General features: G+C 40.3%; 1 protein-coding gene across 1 annotated transcript in view; it reads left to right on the forward strand.

The window, feature by feature from the left end:
- The first annotated feature begins 5,531 nt into the window (after positions 1–5,531).
- Positions 5,532–16,652, forward strand: part of DOC2B (double C2 domain beta) — a 208,695-nt gene continuing 197,574 nt past the window's right edge. Inside the window, exon 1 of the mRNA XM_053454862.1 lies at positions 5,532–6,078. Within this exon, the coding sequence (XP_053310837.1) occupies positions 5,760–6,078 (319 nt within the window). The 5' untranslated portion in view covers positions 5,532–5,759. The remainder of the gene's footprint in view (positions 6,079–16,652) is intronic.

Below are 16,652 nucleotides of genomic sequence, written 5' to 3' on the forward strand. Positions count from 1 at the left end.
ATATAGGTTAAGATCCTTTAACCTGTCCTGGTAAGTTTTATCCTGTAATCCATGAACCATTTTAGTAGCCCTCCTCTGAACTTTCTCCAACATATCTATATCCTTCTGGAGATCCGGTCTCCAGTACTGTACACAATACTCCAAGTGAGGTCTCACCAGTGATCTGTACAACGGCATGAGCACTTCCCTCTGTCTATTGCTAATACCTCTCGCTATATACAGCCAAGCATTCTGCTAGCATTACCTGCTGCTCTACTGCATTGTCTGCCTACCTTTAAATCCTCAGAAATAATTATCCCTAAATCCCATTCCTCGCACGTTGAGGTTAGGACACTATCAAATAGTCTATACTCTGCCCTTGGGTTTTTGTGCCCTAGATGCATTACTTTGCATTCATCCACATGAAATGCCAGTTGCCACAGCTCTGACCATGTTTCCAGTTTACCTAGATCATTTGCCATTTGGCTTCTCCCTCCAGGAACATCAACCCTGTTGCAAATTTTTTGTGTCGTCAGCAAATAGACATACTTTTCCATCAAGACCATCTGCAATATCACTAATAAAAATATTAAAGAGAATCCCACTGGTAACAAGACCTTGCTCTGAAAAGGAAAAGAAAACCTCAGAAAGTTCCATAATGCATTTAATACATTTCACCAATCTATCAAACTCAAAATGGACTTCTCCACAGAAGGTGTAAACTTCTTAGACACAACTGTCACAAAAAACAAGGACACACTACATACATCTCTATACAGAAAACCCACAGACCGATCCAACTATCTGCACAAATCCAGCTTCCATCCATCCCACACAAGCAAGGCATCATCCATAGCCATGCCACCAGGTACCACCGCATCTGCTCTAACACTGATGACAGAGACCTGCATCAAAAAACACTGTCTCAGGCAATCAAACAAAAGGGATACAAACCAAGGATCATCAATTAGAAAACTGACTCTGCTCTACAAACACCACGTGAACACCCGTTGCAATACACAGACAAACAAACATCCTCACGCATACCTTTAGTAGCCACATACAATCCTGCCCTAGAAGATTCTGCACTTCTTAAGTTTTTTGTCTGCAAATTATCTACCTTGTTGTTTTGACCCCTGTTTTAAGCCTCTATCAGAACATGTACTTGTTAGTTTTAAAGTGTGTTTTTCACTTGCTTGGTCAGAAATGCTTTTGACTTGATAAAGGGAGGACTCCCGAAAGCTCGTCTTTTTATTTTATTTTTTTAAATACTGTTAGTCCAATAAAAAAGGTATTACAAGATTCTGCAAAATTCTGTTATTTTGCATTCTCTGAATATACGCCATTGACTACAACCCTCTGTTGTCTGTCACTCAGCCACTCCTTAATCCATTCAACAACACTGGGATCTGTATAGCCCAAGCCCCCAGATCCACCCACCTGGTTACTAAGTAAACAGCCTTCCGTTTCTATACTGTCTATCTTGGTATTTATCCCCCCCCATTCCTAGTTTAAAATCTCCTCCAACTGTCTAGCCATTCTCTCCCCAAGCACATTGGACTCCCTTGCATTCAGGTGCAATCCATCACGACTATAGAGATTGTACCCCAAAGCAAAATCAGTCCAGTGCTCTAAAAACCCAAAGCCCTCCTTCTTACACCAAGACTTCAGCCATGCATTTAGCTGCCTAATCTCCCGCTGCCTTTCTGGCGTAGCACATGGCACAGGCAGTATCGCTGAGAATACTACCTTGGAGGTCCCTTTTGAATCTTACTCCCTAAATCCCTAAAATTACCTTTTAGGACACTCCATCTTCCTCTTACTATGTCATTGGTGCCAATGTGCACCAAGACAGCTGGATCCTCACCAGCCCCTTCCAATAATCTATCCACTCTGTCCGCAACATGCCGAACCCGGGCACCCGGGAGACAGCAAACCATTCGGTTGCTGAGATCAGAGCTACAGATTACCCTGTCTGTTTTCCTAATTATAGAATCCCCTACCACCACAACCTGCCTGGGCTTCCCTTCGTTTCGGATCCCCTGCACACTGGATGAGCTGCTGTCCCGGCTGTTAGAGAGAACAGCTTTTTCTGGAAAGCCTACCTCTGAGTCTGCCTCCCCAACGTGCTCACTTAAATGGGCAAATATGTTGGGATGGAGAAACTCTGGGCTGGCTTCCCTCAAACTCTGGGCTGGCTTCCCTCAACTCTTGGCTGGCTGCTGTGGGGATGAAAAGGTTAAGTCACAATGTATTTTTTTGAGAATTGAGGCTTTTTCTAATTCATGTAAAATATGAATTAACTCTTTGTTGCCTGTGTTATAATCTTGCACACTATACAGGATGAATGTAACATAAACACTAGGTAAATAAGTAAAACTCTGAAAAACTAAACTGGTAATTAGCAGGGCCGGACTGGCTCACCGGGATCCCGGGAAATTGCCCGGTGGGCCGGCCGGTCCGTGGGCCAGGCTGTGAGCGGTGCGCAGGGGCGGGCTGGGCCGGGGGGCAATTGCCCCCCAGGCCGCCCGAAATCTATTCTAAACGGCCTCTGGGTGCTAATGCCGCCGGCCGGCGCTACTATAATACTTTCTTTTTTTTCTTTACTTACATTTAAAAAAAAGTATGAAAGCAGCGCCGGCCAGCAGCATCAGCACCCAGCGGCCGTGTGCGATGGCCGCCTAGTGATGGGAGCAGTGCCAGCATGAGGGGTGAAAGCTCCGCCCCCTCGCACGGAGCTTTCACCCCTCACGCAGCTCCCATCACTATGCGACCAATCTAATCTAAACGGCCGATGCGTGCTGCTGATGCCGCCGGCTGGCGATACTTTATTTTATTTTTTTATTTAATATGGCAAGCCGGATTGGCTCCGGCCGGCGGCATCAGCAGCACGCATCGGCCGTTTAGATTAGATTGGCCGCATAGTGATGGGAGCAGGCTAGCAGCGTCAGGGTGAAAGCTCCGCCCCCTCACACTCAGACTGCTGGGGAACCGGATGTCAGTGAGACAACGTGGAAAACGGCAGTCTGCAGCTACCAGGGGACGGAGGTCTACACGAAAAAGTGGAACGAGTTACGAAGTACAAGGTTATTAAACAAATGTATTTTTGTACATTATAAAATATTTTTTTTGTATTCGTTAAAAAAAACCGGTAGTGTCATCTCTGTCCCCAATCAGAACCTCCCAGTGTCACCTCTGTCCCCTTTCAGCTCCCCATATAATTGATGTCCCCCACCATCAGCCCCAACCAGTGTCACCTCTGTCCCCAATCAGCCCCTCCATGTCATTACTGTCCCCATTCAGCTCCCCAGTGCCACCTCTGTCCCCAATCCGCCCCTCCCAGTGTCACCTCTGTCCCCAATCAGCCCCCCCATGTCATTACTGTCCCCATTCAGCTCTCCAGTGTCACCTCTGTCCAAATGCAGCCCCTCCCAGTGTCACCTCTGTCCCCAATCAGCCCCTCCATGTCATTACTTTCCCCATTCAGCACTCCAGTGTCAGCTCTGTCCCCATTCAGCCCCCCATGTCATTACTGTCCCATGCAGCTCTCCAGTGTCCCCATTCAGCCCCCCATGTCATTACTGTCCACGTTCAGCACTCCAGTGTCACCTCTGTCCCCATTCAGCCCCCCATGTCATTACTGTCTCCATTCAGCTCTCCAGTCTCACCTCTGTCCCCATTCAGCCCCCCCATGTCATTACTGTCCCCATTCAGCTCTCCAGTGTCACCTCTGTCCCCATTAGCCCCCCCATGTCATTACTGTCCACATTCAGCTCCCATGTGTCAGCTCTGTCCCCAATCAGCTCTTCCAGGGAATTAATATTTGAGAGTGTATGGGCCCACTTGATCCTGGTAGGGTACTCATATTAGCCTTAAAAACACTTTCCCTGCTGCTGTGTACTATACGTCCCATAATTCTCAGCCAGTATAATGGGGGACATTTACCTGGCTGAGCATCAGGGGACATTAGGTTTTGCGTTTTTTTTACCATCCTTTGTTGCTATTAAATTTACTTATGTTAAACCACATTTGAATCATATTTGTATTTTTATAATCAATATGCGTTAGAAAATCAGGAAAAGATGGGCTGATTCGGTGGCACAATGGGCCACTTGACTTGACTTGCCCCCCAGGCCTTAGGCTGCCAGCCCTCCCCTGGCGGTGCGTGCACACCGGCCGCTTTAATTTCATGAACGCTGCCCCCACTAGACACCAGGGAGTCAGAAGCAGTGGTAAGTCGGGGGGGGGGATAAGGCTTTTCTGGAGTCAGAGTGCCCAATGATATGCCTTTTAACCCCCTTTATGCCACTCTGCCTCCAGAAATGCCCTTAACCCCCTATATGCCACTCTGCCTCCAGAAATGCCTTATACCCCCTTATATGCCACTCTGTCCCATAATATGCCTTTTAACCCCCTTTATGCCACTCTGCCTCCCAAAATGCCTTTTAACCCCCTATATGCCACTCTGCCTCCAGAAATGCCCTTTAACCCCCTATATGCCACTCTGCCTCCAGAAATGCCTTATACCCCCTTATATGCCACTCTGTCCCATAATATGCCTTTTAACCCCCTATATGCCAGAGTGGCATATAGGGGTATAAGGCATTTGTATGGTAAATAGTGTGACTCGGGTATGTATAAGAGGTGCGTGTGGGTATAAGAGCTGGACCGCGAGATAAACTATATGGGGCTGGTCTCCAAATGTTTCTAGGGCTGCTTTTTCATTCCCAGTCTGGTCCTGGTAATTAGGTTATTAAATATTAGTAGGTTCCTGGATTTTTAGTCAGGTTATTTTTGACTGAACCCTTTCTTTACCGGAGAAGAGCAATCCTCTTTTTGTATTACATGGCTTAACCCTTTTGGCATTCACAGGGAATTTGATTATTCACTCAAAATTGTCTCTGGCTCTTATATGGTTAACTTGCACAACTCAGTGCTGCGGTTATTGTTCTAATGCTTGCTTATTCTAAGTATAGATTCCGTAATGTAACTGCTACTTCCAGTAATTTTATATGAAATATCAGTTTGTGAATTACATGCACAGTTAAGCCGAGCAAACCCTGTCATTTGTCAAGTGTAATAAATAAGATTGCACAAAAGCACTGAAATGCAGTCCCATGTAATAATTCAATGTTAATTCAATAGTACGTGAAGCATGTGCAAATATACTGTGGGCTCGTCATTAACCCTTTCAAGCCCCAGAGGGCTGCAATCTGATACATTGCTGATACTGTATCTTGGTTTGAAATAGCAAAATCATAAAAGAGCACGAGCCTACGTGACAGAATATTGAAAAGCACAGTAGGAATTGGCAACCATTGGCTAGCCTTGCTAAGTTGGTTATGTAAAAAGTGCTCTTCGCAATTTTGATGTTCAGTTGTGCTAATTACAGTGCTAGCAGGTTGGAAAGTAGGGAGCTTTTAGATGCACCTGACCCATCCCTCATTCCTTTGCTTCCTGTATTTTGCTTGGTTGCTAACAAGTGACATCACCCAGGACACACCCCCCCTCCTGCCTGTCAATTCTTCTCTCCCTCACGTTTATGCTTAGGCTTAGCAGCCACACTGGGAGGATAAGGACTCTTTTGTAGCTGCCGGAGCTACAGGCAGTATGCAAAAGGTGTCTGAAAGTCCTAGAGAGAGAGAGAGACATAGTCAGGAGCAGCATCTGTGACCTTCCTTGATAAACGGTAGCTTCGCTTCTTTATGTAGCTAAACTTCAAGAAGCCACTGTTCCTGCAATCCATTCTCTGGTTTGGGTTTCAGAACAGAATCGCATGCATGACACTCCGAAAAGGAGAGAAAATGACCATTAGCATCCAGGAGCATATGGCTATTGACGTGTGCCCAGGTCCAATCAAGCCAATCAAACAAATTTCCGATTATTTTCCCCGATTCCCCCGTGGTATTCCTGCAACTGTTAGCCGCAGTAACTCCCTGAAGTCTAACGTGAGCCAGCCTTCTGTTAGTCCTTCTGAAAGTTCCAGAGAGGAAGAAGAGGACGTGGACAAGTTATTTGGAGCTTATGGAGCAGCTTCTACTACACCTGCCAAGCACGACGAAGAAGTCGACCTGGATGGATATGACTCTGATGATTGCAGTAAGTTGCAAGTGCTTTTTATTCCATTGACTACTTTTATTGTTTCAACGGTAGATGACAAAACATGCAATGTTATTTGTATGCTTATGTCACTTACAAGGTCTTCCATCCTGTTATAACCTGTGTACATCATATATCATGTAGCGAAACACTAGCTTGTAAATAGTCTTTTCACACCGCCACATGCTGTGGTACGACGATGTTCATCAATGCATTGTGCCAACTGACTTTCACAACTGGTTTAATAAACCGTATCAAACGTTGCGAAGAACTGTGAGCGAATTGGCGAGATGCTAAATATATTTGGATATAATCCAGTTGGTTGGGGAACTGTGTTAATTCATTGCATCCTTGCTACCTTTTGTGTGTAATCCTGTGGGTTAGAAGACATTTGGCTAATTTGTGAATAAGAGTGTCCTTTGAGTGATACCAACCTAAGATCATTGCAAAAAACATGTTCATGTGTGATGTTCATGTTATTTTCATCATTGTTATATTAACTAAAACTGTTTAAAGCATAAACAAAGACACAGTACGGATTGGAATCACCTAGCAAAGATGGTTAGAAAGCAGAAGAAAATCCACCAGTTGCTACACATTTCTATGGTAATGAGCAGGATGCTTGTATTTTGTCTGGTTGAGACAATGTTCACTTCCAATATCGAATTACAGCCTTCTTAAAAACCTGCTGATCAGCTAAAGGTGCTTGCCTGTTCTGTTCTGCATAAATCAGTTCTTCCTTGCAATAGAGCAGGATCTGCTGTCGGCTGTGGAGCTGAGCAATATTTTTATATCTTTAACTGCTAAATTCCGTGATAATAGATTCAGTGATAATGAGTTATTTCGATTGCGTTATTTAGAGTTAAAAGTGATCAACAGCTTAAAAAAGAAATCGTCTGAAAATGCATTCAAGGCATTTGTTTCTACATTTCCGTCCCTCTAGAAAGAGTATGTGCCTTCATGACTTGGACCCTGCTGAGTAATAATAGTCCCCATCGGAAAGCAAAGCTTTATGTTATCTACTTAATATTTTCCTTCTGTGCAATTCAGAATGAGGGCTATTCAACATTTACCTAAATTTCCAAATCTTGTTTGCAAAGCACATAGTGCCTGTCAACAGCTATGAAGAAAATAACAAGCTAACCTGTGGAATAGAAGATGCAGTCTCATCATTCAGTCAGGAACATGACTGCACAGAGCATCTCATGTAAACACTTTTAGGCTTCATTGATTGGATTTCCTTTTTATGTAATATGAGAACCTATGTGAAATATGCTTTATATCCCAGACAACAGAGTTTTTGTGTCATTACAGTTAATATTGAAGTAAGGTGGTTGTCCTCTTATTCTTCTCTGCATCAAGGTGGTAATTAATTTTCTCCTGATTTAGCCCTCTTACTTAGACCATACAGGTATCTGTAAAGATCTAGTACGTTCCTTCTTGTTACTGCCAGGCTTTCATGATACTTAGTAAAATGTTTACTAACAGTGGTAACATTTAGCCTTGAATATGGAATAATCTGCGTTATTGGTGTTCTTGTTCCTTCACATGCGCTTTACTATGCAGCCTTCAACTCAGCCATTGTTTTGAAATCTTCTGCAAATACCCTACTCATACCAAAACAATACATTGTTTCCAGACTGAGTGAAGGTAGGCAATCGTACAAATGCTGGTGCTGCCAGCCATACACTATTCCTGAAAAAAAGGACAGTAGACATGGTGGTATTGATTTTTCTGTTCAACCAAATAATGCACACAGTGGGTTTCTCTGTACATTCTGTCTTCTTGGTGGCACTTTTTTGAGCAGGTGGTTAGAAGACACTCAAATGAGTGATATCTTTGTTGAAAATGATGTGGAAATGAGCTATTGTGATATTTTCCCCTCAAACAGCTGTGCCTTGTGATATCATTTTAGTTATACCTATGACCTGCTGATATTGGCTTGATTATAATATTATTTTAAATAATTTTGCTATATTTCAACAGTGCTTCGATGGTGCTTTCAGTATCAATAAACAGCACTAACAAATGTGCTTCTGGAAATGTCTGTCACAGAACACTGCTGTATCTTTCCCATGAATATATCACCCATGATTACAAGGATGAGATGGTTCTGTAGATGGCAAGATTTGCAACTCATGGATTTGTTATTACCTGGAGGCTCCTAACAGCTGAGCCACTTGCAAAGCATGCAGATGAAAGTATATATGTATTTTGTTTTTCTTTTCAATTTGGCTTACTTTAAAAAAAAAATCGTGATCTCTTCTTGTCTGCCCTTAGAAATAACCCTTTATTTTTTCTTTACTACTTAAGTAAAACATTCAGTTCCCTGTTCAGGCCAACAACATGTTCAGTAGGTTAATCCTGGTTTAATGTAATAACATATTGGAAACATGCTGATAACAAGGCTACCATGAAACTCACTATACATTTAACCATCTGAGTGCCAGTTGGATGTATAGTAAAAATCCCATGCTAATGTAAACATCCTACATTACATTACATGTCATCCTACATTACAAGTAACTATATATATATATATATATATAATCCAAGACTCCACTGTAATGTATGTGCACCCATACCGCTTGTAAAAACTCAAAATGCAAGCAGTGCCATAGTTCTACTATAAAGTATGTTATGTATACGTATGGTTTATTGCTTCATGGGTGGCCCCACTCCATGGGCGCAAGTAATGGATTTAAGAGCATGTTTTGATAAATCTGGATGAACAGTATGTGGTAAATATCTCGGCTCTTAAATTTGTGTGCAAGGTTGACCTTCAATTTTTAGTACTTGTTTTATTATTTTTCGATGTGTAGGGAACTGGGCCTGTGCTGAGGGCATCCCAGGTATAATTGACTGTTAACATTGCAGGGGGACATAAAGAAGGCCTGGCAGCCCCCTGCAGAGTTACTATATATAAAGTCACCATCCCAGTAAAAGGACACTTAGTAAATTAACCCTTGCACATGAGTGGAGTATCAAGCACCTCACACTGGTCAATATGTATATGAGTTGTAGTGAAGTTTATTGCACATTGAATTAAACCCTTGCATTAACTCGTCAGCAACTAAAATTCTAGTAAATTTTTTATTGAAGTATGGCATACAAATTTTTGGTGGGCTGTATCAGCTAAGTTAAAGCATTAACTGAACCCATGGTGGCTCTTATAGACATATGATATGTGAGGATTCTAGATATAACAGGAAAAAGAATCTCAGCACTTAAATAATATATATAACCCATAGTTCACAACAGTTACATTTTAAACAAAAAGTACATAAATGTGTCTTTCCGAAGTAGTTTCCCTTTAACTCCCTCACTGATCAGCATTTCTCGATCCAACACAAGCTGTTATTGCTGCTTAAGGAAACAAAGAGAACAAACACATGAGTGCATGCAGAAAAAGACAACAAGCGTTAAAACTAGGGACATAAACAGACATTTTCCAATGAGCCAATACGTTTTACATTACCGCTCCTCTTTCTGTGCTGTGCTGACATTTGTACTTGATTCCAAATTCAGTACATGTTGCATGTGGGCTCTTGCATTTAAATTACTATTCCTGAGTTGCCACCTACGGTCTTAATACTCCATATACCACAGTCTGTAAAACAGTGCAAACGATATTTTCCCTGTTTGTACACACTTTCAAGGAGAAATGCTTGGATGTGTAGTTTCATTAAAACAAACGGAAACAACTTAAATACACTAACTAAAATTCTTACGGTACATTCTGACTCCACACAATTGTTGCTGCATTAAACCTAGATATTAATTGGCTAAAATTGTGAAAAGTTTGCCGTTTAAGTGATTCTGAGTGTTTGAACTGTTCTAGTGAGTCTAGTTGAAGTCTGTTTGCTTATAAAGTGGTCATGCCATTACCATGGCTCATGATCCATGGGACATTCATGGGAGCACTCTCTTCATGGAAAAATGTCTCATATCATGGATATATTGGCATGTAGATATTTAAAACATTTAATTTTAAACATTTAACTTTGTTCATTGATAACCATATGTAATCCCACCATCACCTGAATTATCAGCATATTTTGTCCCCACCATCATCTGAATTATTAACCTATGTTGTTTATATCCATAAAAGTCATCCATTCTAATCCAGACTAGATGTACCTAATATAACACCAGCTATGGTCTGTTAAATTAGTGTCTGTTACGATGCATGCAGCACAGAGTTAGTAGACCGTGAGCCACGTGTAGTTGGAAAGCACACACAGTTCTTGTACTCCACACACAGATCTACCCCTCCCTAAGCTGTCCTGACACCTGCTTTAACTGGTGTATGTAACAAACATCCCCTCCAAATGTACATGTAAAGCTTAAAAAAGAAGCCACTGGGAGTCCCAGACCAATGCTATAGGATACATGTCCTAGGTATTGCGCAGACAGCACTTTGAAATTGCTACAAACTGTACATACTACCAATAACCTGATGATCTTAGTGCTTTGAAAAAGGTACAGTAAGGCAGGCATATAATAAGTATAGTTGTCTACAGATATTTTCTTCAGAGTACAATTGGTAAAAATAATACATTAAGAAAGCAGGATCTTGCTCTGTAGAGCTAAGTAGCATTTAGGAGAGGGTCAACATATAGATACAATCAAGGGAAGAAGAAATGCAATTTACAGGAGTCCTAATAATGCATGTCAAGTCAAGGGTTGCACGTTATAGTTTTACAATTAAAATGTGTTTCTTTAGTTTGCTTTGGAAGTTGTGGAGAGTTGAAGCATGGTTAATGTCCAGTGGTAGGATGTTCTAGAGTAATGAAGCGGTAAGGAAGAAGACCCACTGTAGATGGAATGTAGAGGCTGTTTAGGTCTATGGAAGGGTATCAGATATCAAATACAGGATAGGAATGAGCACTGTAGAGTTTTGAAGGTAAGAAGGAGGATATTGAAGGTGATGCTCCAAGGCATCAGTTTGAGTGTTGTTCTAGAGGAAAGGTATAGAGCTGTACTGTATAATATGGGAAGGGAAGAGTATACCAAGTGAAGAGATGGGGACCTAGGAAAGAGCCCTTAGGTACTCTAAAAGGATAAATGCAGTTGATAATGTGTTCACATACCACACCCCAGAAACCAGCGAGCCAGACCGAGGATGCACGGCGCGTTTCGCTCTAATAGCTTATTCTGGAGCGAAATGCGTCGTGCATATTCACGAAAACACCAGGGGAAGAGCCGCATACTCAGAAGTCCATACGAACTATACGCAAAAGGAGCGTAGCAAAGCTACCACAACAACAAGGGGAGATACAGGGCGTTGTATACCACTTTTTAATGTAAGCTACCAGATTTTACTCAAGATTAAAGATATATTTACACTTTTTAACCTCCTGGTATCCACCATAAAGTTCCTTGTTTTTTTTCTTTCAAGTACCTAGGATTCTTGAGGACTTACACCATCTGTGAAACAAAAGTTTTGGGATGTATATCTTTGATTGATCTGTTTTTTTTCCTTAAGCGCTGTCACTAATTACCTTTGTTATTTACATTACTTTTGGGGTAGCTGTGGAGTTTTACCCTCAGTGATTCAGCAGCACTTATTATATTTGTTCAGCGCTTCACCTAAAGTCACTTATTTGTAGCCATTCATATATTTTCTTTTACTTGATATGCATTATAATGCATTTCAGAAACATTTGTTTTGCATATTGGCAATTGCAATAGGTAACTGCACTAATTCCACTTGAAAATACCCTCTCACTAAGCCAATTAAACAGATTAGTTCCATTAACTTATAATCACTGTCCTGTGAAATAAGAGAACTATATTAATTCTCGATTGTTCAAGGGAAGGATTTGGAAATCTGTAGTAGAAATGGCACACGCACACACACAAACACACATATACTGGAGTGTTGTACAAACATTCTGTACAATGTTATGTCTGTTTTGACCCCCCCCAAAAAAAAAGCCTCACTCTATTTTTTCTACATGTTATGATGATGATAAGATGGTGCTTTTTTTATAACTTATTTCCTAGCTTAAATAGATATTTACTACTACCCTCATATAATTTCATATGTCTTGAAATGATTATCAGCCTGTAACACTGATTTAAACAAATAAAAATAGTGATGTTTAAGTAATACTGCAATACACACTGAAACATATATACCTAAACATACATATATATATATATATATATATATATATATATACAGGTATACTGTATACATTAAAAAATGTATTATTGTTAAAAATGTTATTTGGTCTTGTAAGATCTGTGATTTTATAATTGTAAATATATAGCTTTTAAAATTTTATTGATGGAATATAACTTTTCATGTTCTGATGTTCATCTGAACGCTTACCTTTTTGGTTCCTAAAAATTCTGTCTTGCTCTTAAAACATTCTTTCTGGCCCCTGCATTTTCTAAAGACTGGTCACACGTCCACCCTGTATTTTGTATTGCGTTAACAGTTTCAGCATTTCGGGGTACTGTTCCTATCTGTTATTGCTGCATCAAGAAAGATGCACAGTTGCATCATAATCTAAACTAATGATCACATCTATTTTAGAAAATACACTTGTCCCCTGATTTCAGAATGTTGAGCAATTCAATAAAGCACTGCGTATGTGTTACTAATCTTATGCTCGTGGGAGTTGTCCTAAGTAATGAATGTGGCAGCATCTCTCGCAGTTGTGATGTGTGGAGCATCTAAAATCACCTTGCCATTAAGCTAATGATTGTATATGAGACTAATTTAGGCTTTTTGCCTCACTGATTACAGGCTCACCCTAGAGTCAATTATTTCTTCCGCTAAAATGGACTAGGCTTTTTTCTTACAGAATATTTTAGGGGTTTGTCTGAGCCCAGTGTCCAAACGCAAACTGTTCAGATGTCATCCGTTTTTTTTAGTAAGTGTAATTGATGGCATTAAAGTCAATTAAAGTGGTTTACACATGGCCAGCTGGTGTTTTTTTCTGAAGATGTGTAAAGAGCGTCTTGCAGGACGACGTCGGTGGTAGTTTACCAGATGTGGATGTTTTTCAGGGCAGATACAGGTGTGCCGTTCCCTGTATTTCTTCAACACTTGTCAAATTGTAACTCAACAAAAGCTGTATTACAAGGAATTGAAAATCCCACCCTTATGACCATAGCACCTGAAAACCCTATTTGAGATATTGTTTTAACCAACTTTCTGGACTAGACCTTCATTGCCAAAACGATGAATGCACCTCTTAGCGCAAGAGATTGTTTACAACTGTACAACATCATGAATATCTTAGGATGGAGCAATCATTTAGTTTGTGGGAAGTCTCATATACAGAAACATAGAGGGGAATGTATATGTTTGAAAGGGGATAGTATGTATGGTTGTATTTTGTGTGGAGATGTTTGAACATTTATTTGTGTGCCATTGATGGGGGTGATTTAATTTGTAGAGTATATTTATCAAGATGTAGATGGTGCTGCTAGTTCACTTCTATTGTAAGGAAGTGCATACAGGAAGTGCGCAAGAAACAGAAATTACTTAAGGTACTAGAAAACTAGTCAATAAAGTTTTTAGAAAAAAATTCACCACAGGGCTCTTGCGTAGATACCCTTGTAGGCATTATATAGTGGAGAGCCCAGAAACCTCAAGCTAACCTGGTTGTTTTTGTAAACGTCTTTATATAATGCGATGCTCATGAGTTGTTTAGTATTCCCCTTCCCTTTGTGAAAAAAAATAAAACTTTTTAACTAAGAAAAATCCACCCATACCAGTGGGTACAATTGCGCTAATGGGATTTTTATAGGATATGCTGTGAGACATTTTACAGGGGCAATTTACCTTTGCCATTCTTCTGAAATGTCATTTTCAATGAATATTTTCCTGGTATTTTCAGCTCTATAACCATTACTGAATTTTATAGAATGTTAAGGTTAAAGGGCATTTGTTTTGTATAGCTTATTTAGACTGCTTACTTAATGGACCGTAGAGCCTTAACTTACATAAGAGATTTACTAGCCGTTTTAATAGTGCAAAACAGAACACATAGCGGCAGCTTGGTCCCCAATTAACACTTTAACACTAAACTGACCTTCTTTCAACACTGAGTTATTGATGGGCAGCAAAATGAGATATCCAGTAACTAAACAAAAGAGAGAGATAAAGAGAAGAAACTATATATATATATATATATATATATATATATATATATATATTGAAAAGGGGCTAGGAAAACTCCTCTATGTACCCTCTATTTAAGCTGCCACATATTTTGACCTTTTTGTCTGCTATTAAACAATATTAAGTTAAAACCCAGGTGAAATATCATTTAAATGCTCTCTTCCCCATTGAACGTCCCTGCTAAACTGGACAAAGCATAATTATGAATGTGAAAGGAGATCACTGCATAAAAAAAAATTCCATCATAATATCTTTGTAACTATTGATTACTTAAAAATGTATAGATCAATATTTTTTTCCTCATCAAAGTGCATTTCTTTCAAGTTTGAATTGCTAACTTTGGCTAATTAAAAGGGAACAATTTTGGTGTATTCCTTTAATATTGGAATTAATTAAGCCTCTCGGCATTGTGGAAAATGTACTTATGACAGAATACAAAACATAAGAGGTTGGTTATATATATATGATTAAAAACGGTATAGATAATACAAAACAAATTAACGCTACCGTAGTGTACATTTTGTTATTCAAAATGAAGCCCACGTGCTCAGAATGGGCCTTAGTGGGCCGTTGACTGTGTGCCGAGCAGGGATAGGTCCTGGCGGCAATTTTTGAATGTGGGGGGAGGGGTTAATGGTGGGCTATTTAGGGGTTTGGCGCCTCTGGAGCAGTCTCCATTTTGTTTCACCTGACACTCACTGTTTGTCCCACCCTCCCTCCCTATTCCTTTTGTGTGTTGTGTTCTTCTGGTGTGTGTTGTTGTCACGGTCGTGCGTTAGCTTACCAGGTATCTAGGGGGTTAATGCTGATGGGAGAGCATTGGTTTTGGGAGGTTTCCTGGTAGGTGGAACTGGGAACCTCAGGTTTGGGTTTGGGCATCTCGGTATGTCCTTCCCTGTGTGGTTCCTGGATAACCTGGTAAGCTTGGGATGGTTTACATTAAATGGTTAATGTTGAATTATGTTAATTTATGTTATTTATTGTTCTGTGTGTTGGTCATTGTCCTGTTAACGCACCTATTTTTGGTTTTAGGTATGTGTGGCAATGGCCTGCATTTAAATAAATTTCGGCTGTGGCCTTTTACACCCAAAATCTACGGTGTCGTGTTTTTATTGGGGAAAAGGTTGGTGGGTTCTTGCAGGGGGCCTAGCCCGGGAGTCGAGGCTACTACAGTCATGATAATTCAGTAAAATATATATAATGTAGAACACTGCCATACCCTTCTTTTACTGTATAGATATGTGTAAATATTCAAAATTAATAATTTTTAATTAATAATAGAATGTTTATTCTTTTCTTTTCCTTACTTTGGTGTATATGAAAAACAACAACCGTTCTTTAAAAAAACTACAGTTTTAAAAGCATCCAATTCTGAAAGAGCAGTCCAGAAAAAAGATTTCTTTGCAAGAGTTCTCACTCTCATGGCCTCTTTTTCTAAGAAATGTAATAATTTCGTTTGCAGCCAGAAATCCCACTGCCACGAGGGACTGAAGCTGCCAGTGTATTTAGACATATTTTAATATAAGCCTTTTAGCTCAACCATCAAATCTACTCAACATTGCAGGAGTCTAATTTTTTTCCAACTGTTTTACATCTTTGTACCTTGCCAACATACTGTATATGATTGTATTCAATCTATGGAAGAAAAATATCATATTAAAACTGTGTTTTAAATATTGTGCTGTTTTCCTTGTTAAACAAATTTCAACTTTTTGCATAATATAGTGTTTTATAGCAGCTGCATATCAATTATTTCCATCATATGTTGGTCCAAAACAAACAAACTCCCTCACTCCTTGTTAGACTAGAGTGGCTCGGTGTTAATCACCAGAAGCTGACACTCAGACTAATGTGAGTCTATGGGTGAAATCATTTAAATGGACAAGCAGGACTTCATTAGCATTGTCATAAAATCAGCTTAGTGTGGAGCTTCATCATGTAACGTTACCCAAAATATCAAATTACTGCCTAGAATCATAGCTTCCAGGTCTGCAGATAAAGGAACTGCATTGAAACAAAAGGAAATAAAACCAAGCTTTCTTCCATGCTAATCTACATTACTATACACAGCAATAAGGGAGCCCTGGAGACAGCTAGGCAGAAAGGGCGGCATGACATGGCCTGTGATAGGCGAATGAGAGGGCAGAGGGGTCAGCTAGGGGACACTGGTTGTTGCTGGGCAGCCCATCCTCACCGATTGGTGTATGGGCATCTGAGGTGTTTAGGGAACATTATATAAACAGTACACACAGCATCACAATTTATTGAATTTAGAAGGAAAGTTTCCCTCCCCATGTTTGTGTCTGTTCTGTGTTTTCGGTGTTTTTCGTTGTTTTGCATTTTATCAGGTGGTGTTCAGTTCTTCCTGCACAGGTTTCCAGCCAGGTGGAGGCAGTCAGCATGAAGAACAAAGAAAGTAACAGAAAATTGG

The sequence above is a fragment of the Spea bombifrons genome, chromosome 2, assembly GCF_027358695.1.
Source record: "Spea bombifrons isolate aSpeBom1 chromosome 2, aSpeBom1.2.pri, whole genome shotgun sequence".
NCBI classification, from domain to species: Eukaryota; Metazoa; Chordata; class Amphibia; order Anura; family Pelobatidae; genus Spea; species Spea bombifrons.